Below are 13,248 nucleotides of genomic sequence, written 5' to 3'. Positions count from 1 at the left end.
ACCGGCATCACCCATCAAAATATTTTTTTAAAAAAAACGCCGGCGTCAGTTTCAGCGACAGAGCCTTCCTCGGTAATTCCAGCTGTTGACACCATTAAAACCCTCATTGTCCGAATCAACTCTACTGGTGTTATTACTTTGGCATAAACAAATATATCAAGTAACTAATTTATTGAACTTCTTTGAAATTCAACCAACTCAATTCTAAACTCTCTGAAATTCAACCAGCTCAATTCTGAACTTGTCTGAAATTCAGACTTAAGAGTCTGAACTCAAACCAACTCATGCAGAGTACACGTTTGGCACAAACAAATGAAGCAAGTAACTAATTTATTGCCATTAGTTCAGACTACACGCAATTCAACCAATCAATAGTAATCTCAACTAAAACACATGTTTAACATACACCTGACATTCAGCAAGAAGTGTGTCACAGTAAGCCCACGTTTAGTTCCCAATTTTTCTTTAAACTTTCAACTTTTTCATCACATCAAAACTTTTATACACACGTAAGCCAAGTTTAGTTCCAAACTTTTTCTATAAACTTTCAACTTTTCCATCACATCAAAACTTTTCTACACACACAAACTTCCAACTTTTCCGTCACATCGTTCTAATTTCAACTTAACTTCCAATTTTGGCGTGAACTAAAATCGGAAGTTTGAAGAAAAAAGTTGGAAGTTTATGGGTGTGTTTAGTTCACGCCAAAATTGGAAGTTTGGTTGAAATTGGAACGATGTGACAGAAAAGTTAGAAGTTTATGTGTGTAGGAAAGTTTTGATGTGATGGAAAAGTTGAAAGTTTGAAGAATTATTTTGGAACTAAACACGGCGCAAGTAAATGAATCAGGTAAACATTTTATTGCCATAAGTAAAAAGATTACAGTTAGTGCAACCTAAGCACGTTCAATTCAACCAATCAATAACTAATAATAACTAATGATCTCAGCTATCCATACACTTGGTCATTAGTAACATGCAGAGGCCATCAGAGGGCAAAACTCCTATACATATCTTACTACTTCACTACTACTTTGGATGGGGAGGAAGCGAATTGGGAAAGTTCGATGAAATACCTTCTCTTACTACTTTACTAGTACTACTTTGGATGTTATTTGGAATAGTTTCAAATTTTTCAATCTACATAAGGGCAGCACATTTTGCAATCAAGGATAGAGGTGAGCTGTCATAATTTTCTAAGCATTGAAGCAAATGCTTGGAGGTGGACAGACGCTAAGACAAAAGAACTACATCCATGGTCTGCTACATCGGATTGGTACAAAATTTGTCAAGTTCAGATCCAAGTCAGGCTGTGTTTAGTTCATGTCAAACTTAAAAGTTTGATTGAAATTGAAGGGCCGTTTTGGTTTGATACCAAAATGTTGCCATACCAATGTTTTGGTAGTTTAAATAGTAAATGTGATGATTTGGTTTAAAGCCAAATATTTGGAAATGCCTATACTCAATTTGGCACAATTCTAGAATGTTCTTCACCATAATTTGAAATTTGGCTCTCAATTGGCATCAATCCAAAGACACTCATTTACAATTCTACCCTACCAAAATATTGGTAGTGCCAAAGCTTGCCTAGAGTTTGGCACTACCAATATATTGGTAGGGTATTAAACCAAACAAGCCCGAAATGATGTGACGGAAAAGTTAAAAGTTTGTGTATAGGAAAGTTTTAATGTGATAGAAAAATTGAAAGTTTGAAGAAAAAGTTTGTAACTAAACTCGGCCTCAGTTAATGCCTTGTTTAGTTGGCAAAAATTACTAAAGACTTTCGGCAGCCATCAGTCGAGTAGTCACTGCCTCCTGGCTCCCCTGCACCGCAGTCGTCGATACAGATTCGTTGATACTGACTTTTCAGATGTCGTTTTTAAGCATTTCAAATTAAGTTAGATTAGTTCACCGGAATTCGAGACCACTGTAAATTGATTCTTTTATCAAGTGGGTAGTAAGATGGGATCCACATAATTAGGTTTTAGTTGTTTCTACCTCTCACAATGGCTGTGTTTAGTTGGTGGAAAAATTAGGAAGTTTGAAGAAAGTTGGAAGTTTATGTGTGTAGGAAAGTTTTTGATGTGATGAAAAGTTGAAAGTTTGAAGTTGGTGGAGGGGAACTAAACACGGCCAATGTGTGGTATAGTTGGCCATTCGGGCGGCCCGGCCCGGCACGGCCCAGACACGGCCGTGCTCGGGCCAAAATCTGTCGGGCCGGCATAGCCCGACCAACACACCGGGCCGTGCCGTGCTGGCCCATGGGCTGCACCACCGGCCCAGGCACGGCCCACCAGCAGTCGGGCCGTGCCGGGCCGGCCCGAAGGCACGGGTGGTCCATCGTGCCTTTTGAAAAATAAGTCTATTTTTCCTCCCTCCTCTTTAGGCTGTGGCATATCTTTAATACCGAAATCAGGGGATCTGGCTTTTTATTGGGCCACGTGGCTCCCTAAAAATTTGGTTACACCCCCTCCAAAAATTTGCCACGAGTCAAAGTGACGGTATTCACTTCGCGAGAGATCGGGAAAACGTTCGCGTATATACGCTTGCAACGTGGGCCAGGCATCTCGCAAGGCCATGCGAGCTTGGGCCTGGCGCCGCACGGCCTTTCTCCACAATGTACCTGCGCTGCTGCGCATGGTCCTCATGCAGCGTGAAGCTAGCACATACAGGTACATATTACTAAGCCAGTTTAGAATAAAATAATATGAATAAAAAGAAAAGGAGAAAAAAATAATAGGATTTTTAGCCTTTGCATAATAATCTTTTAACAAATGCAATTTACTACAGATTACTCGGAATGAGGAAAAGTCACTTCATGTTAATATCATGTGTTTCAAGAGAATAAAATAAATAAATAGTTAAATCAAATGAAAACAAATAGTGACAGCAAGGATTGCGTTAGGAAAATTAAAAATCTTCAGATAAGGTTTACTTGAAACGAGGAAAATACCTGAATTTTTATAGAACGGAAGGAATAGAAGTGAAATTTCCATGTGAACCGAGAAGTTTATAACTACTTTCCTATTAATTCAGAGTATTTTTGTTTTTTTCTCCTCACATTATACTTTTTTATGCTAGGAATTCATTTATTTTGGAACATTGGTAAGTAACAACAATCATACTGCTATTTTTTTTATCGCGAAACACAGTAGATATAGATGTTCATATACACGTGTGTATACACACCTGTAAACGCACACATACAAACCCAATCACTACAAGCACCTTCGAAGACTGGGCCATCAGGCATATCTTAGGAGTGATGAAGAATGGTGGGTTTCCTACCATTGAAAAAACAAATAGCCGTAAATACAAGCGTCTATGCTAAGTTTAGAACTTAACTCGTATAGGTAGAGAACCTGACCAGCTGAGCTCTACATAGTAGTATATCTGGATATATGAAATCAAAATAAGTGTCTTTACCATGTCATCGTCCTTTATTTCTAAATGAAATTAGTATAAAAAATAGTAATCGAAGACACATTTATTTCGGATATGTATTTCCTACTAATACGAACTCAATGACTTACATCTATATGAGAATTGTGTTGGATATTAGTAAAACATGTATTTTATTAATGTACATCATCTTTAGTCATTTCTCGATGTTATATAGTCTGTTCAGCATGATAATACCACTAATCTAGATGGTTTTACTATTCTATCTTAGTTTGTTCACAAACATAAAAATAAAAGGGAATGGACTTTCAACAATCCTTTTCAAATGTATGATTTCTGAAGGGAAATACACACATGCTATTAACTAACTTAGCTAGCGTGCCAACTGGCACGCTCATTTTCTAGTATATAGCTAAAATAAGTCTATTTTTCCTCCCTCCTCATTGGGCTGACATATATATAGCTAATATAAGTCTATTTTTCGTCCCTATTCTTTGAACTGTGACATATAATATGTCTATTTTTGCTCCCTATTATTTTTTTGTCGGGCCTGGCCGACCGGCCCAACATGCCGGTGGAGGGGCCCAGGCAAAGCCCGGCGGCCGGGCCAAAATGTCGTGCCGTGGGCCGGGCCATCGGGCCTCGGGCCTTTTGGCCATCTATAATGTGTGGATAGTAAGATATAACCCACGTGTAAAGTAATGATTGGGTAGAAAAAAGAGAGGGAGTGAGAGAGGAGAGAGTTTAATATTTTTTATGCCTATTACCAGGTAGCAGTGCTATTACCCGGTATAGTTATTACCTCCTCTACTAGTAGCAGGCCCGTGCTAACGCTACGGCGATATTTAGTAAGCATGCATAAAAAATTTATATATGTCAACATCCATGCTAATTTAATTATTATTATAACTATCACAAACTTGGGCAGCTTTTAGTTGTGTAGTTCAATTCTCAATCAAGTGGGAGCAATTTCTTTAGGCATAAACAAACATCACTTAATGTTTTTCTATTGCTTCATCAATAATCGTCATTTGTATCAGAGTAATGATGAAAAAAAATTGTATTTAAGATATTTGAATAAACAAATTAAATCCTCTAATGGAATAACATTTGGCTGAGAAGAAGAAAAATATTTACAGGTTACACCGCAGCAGAAGAAATCATTAAAGTTGCTAGAACTATGTCACAATAGACCAATACATAACTGTTGTGAAATACAACACATTATTTGTTGCAAAAATATGTATTACAAACCTTATATGTAGTGCAAAGCGGGAAACTATTGTAGGATCCAAAAATGAACATCTGAGATGCATCCAGTTCATCCTGAGTAAAACTTTTAATCCTAATAAAACCTTTGCTCATGGTTAAAACTGGGAGCAAAAGTTTACTCAAGATGACGTGAACCAAAGATTCAATTTTTAATTCTACAGTAGTTTTCAGGTTTATATTATATATAGGGTTTGCACTACAAAGTTTTTCTTATTTGTTAGGCAGCTTCAATTGATGCCAACATTGGTGGCCTTAGCTGAGGGCATTGATATTTATTTTCCAACCTGTAGCATTCCATCTATTTTGCTCTGAAATCTAACATGAAAAGCATGTGCTGCCCAAAAACCTAATAAATGGCTCCTAGGGTTTCAAAAAATGCGAAATGCAAATAAAGCAATATTTTTTTACTAATCAAGATGTAACAGTGGTTAGCTGCCTGCTGCAAAGAATAAACATATTCCTTTACACTCATCTATTCAAATATTGCAGGAACATCAAAAAGCTACTACATATTTATTTGTACAAAATGATTATTGTGCAGTAAGAAGAATGAATGAACAGTGGATATAGAATTATATAGAATAGGCAGATTATGAATAAAATTTGCAGAGGACATTGGTCTGCTCCATTTATGCGGTAAGAAACCAAAACGTCAGTTTGTCTAAAAGGATAAACCACAAATTGGTGAGCATTATATGGTTTCTGACACTTGTATTGACGATAAAATTACCTTGTAGGCTTGTACTGGGCATTGATGGTGCTGCTTTACTCGTGATATTATCCACAGCGGACAAAGTGATAGAAGCAACCTTGTAGCTGCTAGCCAAAAGTGTGAACATATGAGCCCAAGCAGCCTACTATATATTGATTAACATGAATACTGCTCAACATTAGATTATGAGGCGCGTTTGCGCACACCCAAGGAATCTGACTTCTCAAATTATCAAACAAAAAGAGCATACAGGGACAATTACAGATTAAAATATTACATTCAATTATGGTTTCAAATTATATGATATAGTGACATCAACTCATCTAAAAACTATCTTCCCCAATTTTTAGGATCAGACTTCACCTCACTAAATAACTTTGTGCCATACATATGCATAAAACGATAAGAGAATATCTATAAGATTGGCTGGTTGCAATAAGACAACTCTTGATCAGCCGACCTCTTTGTTGAATGACTGAGAAACAGAGAGCAGCCTCTTCTTTGTTTAGTCATGAATGCACATTTTGATCAGTTAGTGTGAGGTTCAGGCAAGTCGTACTGAAAATCAGGCGTTACTATAATGAACATTTTATCAGTTTGGACAATATCCCTTCGTATTAATATTTAGTTTGAACTAAGATGATAATTTATGTAAATTCTGCTATACAATTCAATTCTACAGATGTAGTTTTTGTTTTTAACACAATGTAGCATGTTAGGATTGTACTACTTCGTATATTCTTCCCTTTCCAGCCTAGATATCTGCAGAACCCTGAACATCTAGAGTGGAGAGCTTAAATAGTGATGAAGTTTTGGCAAAGCAGCAGAGCCATTTCCTGCTTGGACCTGGATTCAGCATGCAGGATCTCCAGTACCATCTTATTGGGGTTGATCCAATACCTTGCCTGCACGTTCATCTACATGAAATCCAGCAGAGGAACCAAAGTTTCAGTGTTCAGAGAAACAGTAAGTCAGAAAGCAACGATAGATCCGCTACAAACCTGTTAACCTTTCTGAAGTAACTGAAAAAAAGGATATTTCCCTGCATATATGAGCCTGTGCTCTTGTAGAGATTATGGTGCTTGGCAGCAGAGCTCCTTTGGGAAGGACATGCATAATGTATCAGGATTATCCGGTCGCTAGCCTTCCAAGGTTATCCACCGCCCACTTCGCCACAGCCTTAATTCTCGACCGTGAGTGATCAAGAGGGAGGAGATAAACAGGCGCAGCGTCACAATTAATGGGCGAAGAGAAGCTGTGGACGGCCCAGCGAAGAGGGCAGCAGCTAAACGGTAGGGCCCCTCTCATGCCGTGGCCATCGCTGCAGAGCTCTCTCATGCCATGGCAAAGAGGCAAGGATCGCCAACCGCTAGAACGGGATGTGGCCCTGGCTCTGGCGGCAGAGGGACCCGGGGACGCATGCTCGGCGACAGAGCAGCCGGATCCTCTCGGTAGCGAGCGGTCTACGGACGCTTCCTCACCAGTAGAAGACCTCGCAGGCGTGCGAGAACGTCGACCGCGCACGAGTGAAGAGATCAGGTGATCGACGAGGCCGTTGGCACCAGGTGCGGAAGCCGACTGCTCGCGCTTCAGGATTCCGAAATTCGAGGAAGGGGATCGACAGATTGAGATGGTGGCAGGTATTTCGGGAGTGAGGCGCGCGCGTTGATGGGAAATAAATCACGCGATTACAGCAGCCTCGGCAGTACACTACTGAGGTGGACGCGATGATCGTTAGATCGGGCACTGAGGAATACTGTCCGTTAGATTTGATGAATGAGTAATGTAGGTGTAAGAGTGAGTTGGTGAATTATAGGGTAGACTACCCACCTCCAGTCCTTCACAATGGTAAAGTAAGTAGTAAGGGGTCTTACTATCCACTTGTCATCCACATTGTGGATGCCATCAGCAAGGCAAAGACAGGCAGCTGCAAAAGCCTTCAAGATGATGTTGGTCGGCATAAAACATAGTTGTGACGAACAGAGAGTTCAGAGCTCATCCATTCTTCTTTTCAAGAACTGCTAATTTCATCTTTCCGATTTCAAAGAATCTCTCCTTCATGCCGTGTTTATTTCTAAAGTTTTTCTTCAAACTTTCAACTTTTCTATCACATCAAAATTTTCCTACACACACAAACTTTCAACATTTTCGTCACATCGTTCCAATTTCAACCAAACTTCCAATTTTGATGTGAGCTAAACACATAAAGCCAATTCAGCAAATGTGTCCTATGTGGAAACACAAATACAGAGGTCATGGTTTGATTCGAAGTCGTATAAAACCATTAGTTTCTTGAACAAATTAATTTTCACAATCATCATGCCGACTTGAATGTGCTCTGCTCTTCTATCTGCAGGACCTAGTAGACATGTGAACCAACATGACCCGCAGCATCGTACGTTGCCGTGTCGAGTACCGTTGTACCTCTACCAGGCCAAGTTGCTGTCTGAAACTCTGAATCTATGAGAGTGAACAAACATGACCAAGGAAGGTCCTTGCAGCTCCTGTTCTACCTGTCAGCTGCCTAAATTAAACATGCATGTACTCCAACCTGCAGCATCTATTATGCTACATTCGTTCTAAAATATAGCAACATATGAGATACGTCCTATGTTTCATATTATAAATTGTTTTGACTTTTTTCCTAATCAAACTTCTTCACGTTTGACTAAGTTCATATAAAAATATAGTAGCATTTTTAACACAAAATAAATATATTATCAAGATATATTCAATGCTAGATTTAATTAAACTAATTTGGTGTTTAAAATGTTACTATTTTTCTATAAACTTAGTAAAACTTCATAAAGTTTGATCAGAAAAAAAAGGTCAAAGTGACTTATAATACAAAACGGAGTGCATTCTAATAATACGAATTTAAACAGGCCCCTGTCCAGATTCATAGTATTAGAATGTATCTTATTCTATACTAGGCTGATATATTTTAGGATGGAAGAATTACATTAAACCTCATGTGTTCCCCATGATAGATGGATAGGCTGATGCAGTCCCCCGCGTGTGTTCTCTGTATATACATGCATTCCTCATGCATTCCTCTTACTTGTCCAAATAAAACATAAAAGCATATACCAGCACTACATAGCTAAACCGTTACTAAGCATATACTCCTCCCTTCTCCAATTCAGCCATTATTCACCTATCTTCTCCAGCCATGCCACCTCCTCTCTATGTCTTGCTACTACTCAGTGGGCTTCTCCTCTCCTCCCTGCACACTCCTCCATGTTCCGCCGCCATTGCAGATGGCGACACTCTCATGGTAGGCCAAGCGCTTTCTGTCGGCGAGAAGCTCGTCTCGAGGAACGGCAAGTTCGCGCTCGGCTTCTTCCAGCCACAACCAACTGCAGGCATCAGTAAGTCCATTAACACCACCACCAACACATTGCCTGGCTGGTATCTTGGCATATGGTTCAACAAGATCCAGGTTTTTACTACAGCTTGGGTTGCTAATAGGGAGAATCCCATCACTGGCCCTGAGCTGAAGCAAGCACAGCTCAAAATCTCAAGAGATGGCAATCTTGCCATCGTCTTGAACAACAACAACACCAGTTCAGAGTCCATAATCTGGTCCAGCACTCACACCATTGTCAATAGGACAACAGGATCATCCAGCACAAACACCAGTGCTCTCCTCATGAACAATGGAAACCTACTCCTCATGGCTAGTAGCAATGTTGTGTTGTGGCAGAGCTTCGACTACCCTGCAGATGTTGGGCTTCCGGGTGCTAAGTTAGGTAGGAACAAGATCACCGGTTTGAACCGTCGGTTCGTTGCCAAGAAGAGCCTCATTGATATGGGCCTCGGCTCTTACATCCTTGAGATGGACACAAACACGGTGTTGCGCCTTAGGCGTCGCAAACCTCCCGTCGTGGTGTATTGGTCTTGGTCATCCGGACAATTGGCGTATACGCTTGTACCATTGCTCAATGAGCTGCTAGACATGGATCCACGGACCAAAGGCTTGCTCAAACCTGCATATGTCCACAACAATGAGGAGGAGTACTTCACGTACACCTCCCTTGATGAATCGGCTTCTGTATTCGTTTCCATAGACATCACTGGTCAGGTTAAGCTGAATGTTTGGTCACAACCCAAAATGTCTTGGCAAACCATATATGCAGAACCATCTGATCCATGCAGCCTGCACGATGTCTGTGGACCTTTCACGGTCTGCAATGGCAATTCAGTCCCATTCTGTGGATGTATGGAGAGCTTCTCTCCCAAGTCACCGCAGGATTGGGATGCCGGTGATCCGATTGGAGGGTGCATCAGAGATACTCCCTTAGATTGTGCATCTGGTAAACAAAACAACACAAGTTCAACAGACATGTTCCACCCCATAGCTCCTGTTACACTGCCCTTGTACCCTCAAAGCATGGAAGATGCTTCGACCCAGAGCGATTGCGAAGAAGCTTGTCTTCATGACTGCGCTTGCACTGCTTATACCTATAATGGTAACAGATGCTCTATCTGGCATGGGGAATTGCGAAGTGTGAATCAGAATGATGGCATTGATAATCATTCTGAAAATGTTCTTTACCTTCGCCTCGCCGCCAGAGATTCACAAAGTTTAAGGAAGAACAACAAACGGAGACCAAGAGTTGTTGCCATTGTAAGCATTGTCGTTAGTTTTGGATTACTAATGCTCATGCTTTTGTTAACGATTTGGATTAACAAATCCAAGTGGTGTGGTGTGCCATTATATGGCAGTCAAGGTAATGATGGTGGAATTATAGCCTTTAGATACACCGGTTTAGTTCGTGCTACTAAATGTTTCTCAGAGAAGCTAGGAGGAGGTGGTTTTGGTTCTGTATTCAAGGGAATGTTGGGAGACCAGACTGCTATAGCAGTGAAAAGGCTTGATGGTGCTCGTCAGGGAGAGAAGCAATTCAGGGCAGAAGTGAGCTCAATTGGAATGACCCAACATATCAACCTAATCAAACTGATTGGTTTCTGCTGCGAAGGTGATAAGAGGCTACTTGTGTATGAACGCATGTTAAATGGGTCTCTTGACGCCCATCTATTTCAGAGCAATGCTACCGTTCTAAATTGGAGCACCAGGTATCAAATAGCTATAGGAGTTGCTAGAGGATTGTGCTACCTGCACCAGAGTTGTCGCGAATGCATCATACACTGTGATATTAAACCAGAAAACATACTTCTGAATGAATCATTTGTTCCTAAGATTGCAGATTTTGGGATGGCAGCGATTGTAGGAAGGGATTTTAGCCGAGTTCTAACTACATTCAGAGGTACTGTAGGGTATCTTGCCCCAGAGTGGCTTAGCGGAGTTGCTATTACACCAAAAGTTGATGTTTACAGCTTTGGCATGGTACTATTGGAAATCATATCAGGAAGGAGAAATTCACCTAAAGTATCTGCTAGCAACAGCTATCATGGTGCTTATTTTCCTGTGCGAGCAATTAACAAGCTTCATGTGGGAGATGTGCATAGTTTGATGGATCCACGATTACATGACGACTTCAGTTTGGAAGAGGCTGAAAGAGTTTGCAAAGTTGCATGTTGGTGCATCCAAGAAATTGAGTCTGATCGGCCGACAATGGGTGAAGTGGTCCGGGCCATTGAGGGTCTACATGAGCTTGATATGCCCCCGATGCCAAGACTACTTGCAGCTATAATAGAACACTCTGATGTGGCTTCAATATAATAGTTTATAAATGCTTTTGTGGTCTACATGGTAAAAAATTTGTTTTAAGCAAATTTTATAGTTTTAGAATGGAATAAATAGGTGCAAGCTGTAATTGTTGAATTATGTATAGTCAGTCGGGCGGGCTGGCCAAAGTACACATCCTGTTTTCACCGCTAGTCTCAACTCCTCATCCTCAATGACGTCATCCTCCGCCGCAGTGGACTGCATCTTGCTTCCAGACATGTAGCTCGAGGTCCTGCTACACCTCCCTACCAAGTCGATCTGCCATCTCCACGCCCCGGCCCCCGTGCGTGGCTATTCTTCACCTTGTACACGCTCTTCATCGCCGCACACGTCGCTTGCCACCCTGGATCGCTTCTTGCACTGTCGACGTGCAGACCTTTCCTAGACTATTGTTGATGTAAAAACACAAGGCCTGAGAAATCTGCTTAACTCTAGTGCAGGTCCAAAAGCTTGCCTTTAGGTTCGTGAGCATGCCAGTTGATTTGATCATGCAATCAACAAGAAATAAAGACAAAGAAACCGCGGTTAAATCTATAAACGATAGCCGATCGGCTAGTGGCCGATGACATATCATTTATTTTTAAGCCGATGTCACATATAGATCGATCGGCAATCATAAATAAGTAAGAAAGAACTAAATCTACTCGATCGGCTGTAGATATTAACAATATGTAGCCTTTATGTCGATATATACTTAAATCAAGTGATTGGGATAGATCGGTCGCCATGCCGAGACAGTATAAATCACTTAGATCGAAATATATATTAACAATAAGACTATATATGTTCATAGCATAGCCGATCAGATAGATCTAGCGTGTCTTGGGTAATACTCCGATACCACTCTATATTAAGATATCAAAGCAAGTAAAATATACCAAACAAAAGCCTAATATACTTAAATGCAGCAAGATCTTAACATAAAGGGCAGATTTAACATGTCAATCAAGCATATGAGATAAATATAGTTAAATTAGGTAAGATTGGCTGAAACCCCGATGCTACCCTAATCGGCAACCAAAAGCAGGCTAGAGATTGAGATCCTAATCACGACTTATAAGGTCAAACTTAACTGATACAACTATAAGTATGAAAAGAAAGACAATATCTAGACAATCAAGCCGTTGGATGTTTCATAGAGTGGTGGATATCCTATATAATCTATGTCAACGTCACTACTTAACCTAATCGGCTGCCTTCTAGTAACAGATGTTAGCCGATTGGAGGTTAGATAACGATATTGCCGGAGATTATATGAGATATATGATAACTCGACGAATTACATAAATAAGATTAGAGTATCATAAAGATGGAAGCACTAATCCTGAGAACGCAGGCCGCCATAACAAGTTTTACCTCTAGTTGAAGATCGAAACCGATGCAGCTCAACCCGAAAGCAAGAACTCGTCGAAACGAAACGAAAGTAAAAGGGTGGCGATGCGCCGAGATTGTATTGAACATGTGTTAAATTGATTACATGGGGCTCGGGGTCTATTTATACCCGAGATTACAAAATATGCCCGTGTCGGACACGACTTTTATCTCTAACAAACTCTAAGATACCATAAGTCTTTGCGGCAGACTTTTGTCCAAACATATCTCTAAGGGAATTACATGAAATATCCTAATTAATAGATACAATTGCCTTCTCAGGACTCTATCCATACGTGGCAATCATCATGAAGCACATTAACCCAACCCAACAACGCATGCCGTGTCATATTGTCGGATTCGGCTTGATCGGCTAACCCTGTCCAACTCGGACTCTACCGATCCTGATCGTAGCCGATTCGAACTTCAGCCGATCCTTACTCTGTTTCCGAAACGATCTTGGACTTGGATTCCGCTTCGATCTGATCTTCATCTTCGATACTCAGATTACCAAATTTGGTCGTTAACAACTATGTCTTGATCTCGTCGACCTATCCCACAACATCGTCAAACTGATCCTCTTGGGGAAAGGCAATCAAGGTGTTCATCGGGTGCTCCGCCTTCGACCATGTCTTCCTCAAGGATGAGGATGACAACTGCAGCATCCGCATTGTAAAATACCCAAATTTTTATTTTTGGAAAATTCAACTCTTCTAGAATTCAGTAAGAAAATTTTACAAAATTCTTGGTTACATGTAGACCAATTAGATTTTCGAGCAACCAACAACACTACTGAGTAC

At 40.6% G+C, this 13,248-nt stretch overlaps 1 protein-coding gene and 1 long non-coding RNA gene across 2 annotated transcripts; one reads left to right on the top strand and one right to left on the bottom strand.

Annotated features, from left to right (window-relative positions):
• Nucleotides 1–5,588: 5,588 nt before the first annotated feature.
• LOC112939696 (uncharacterized) lies at nt 5,589–6,995 on the bottom strand. Its single transcript, XR_003243543.2, has 2 exons — nt 6,387–6,995; nt 5,589–6,302 (listed from the first exon to the last, which is right to left on the bottom strand). It is a non-coding gene; the product is annotated as an uncharacterized lncRNA (long non-coding RNA).
• Nucleotides 6,996–8,493: 1,498 nt separating this feature from the next.
• On the top strand, nt 8,494–11,413 carry LOC4342594 (G-type lectin S-receptor-like serine/threonine-protein kinase At2g19130). Its single transcript, XM_015790910.3, has one exon. The coding sequence runs from the start codon at nt 8,558–8,560 to the stop codon at nt 11,069–11,071; it is 2,514 nt and encodes an 837-aa protein (XP_015646396.1). The 5' UTR covers nt 8,494–8,557; the 3' UTR covers nt 11,072–11,413.
• The last annotated feature ends 1,835 nt before the right edge of the window (nt 11,414–13,248 follow it).

Source organism: Oryza sativa, chromosome 7 (assembly GCF_034140825.1).
Source record: "Oryza sativa Japonica Group chromosome 7, ASM3414082v1".
NCBI classification, from domain to species: Eukaryota; Viridiplantae; Streptophyta; class Magnoliopsida; order Poales; family Poaceae; genus Oryza; species Oryza sativa.
Note: the sequence above shows the minus strand (reverse complement) of the source record. Positions and strands in the feature narration are given on the sequence as shown.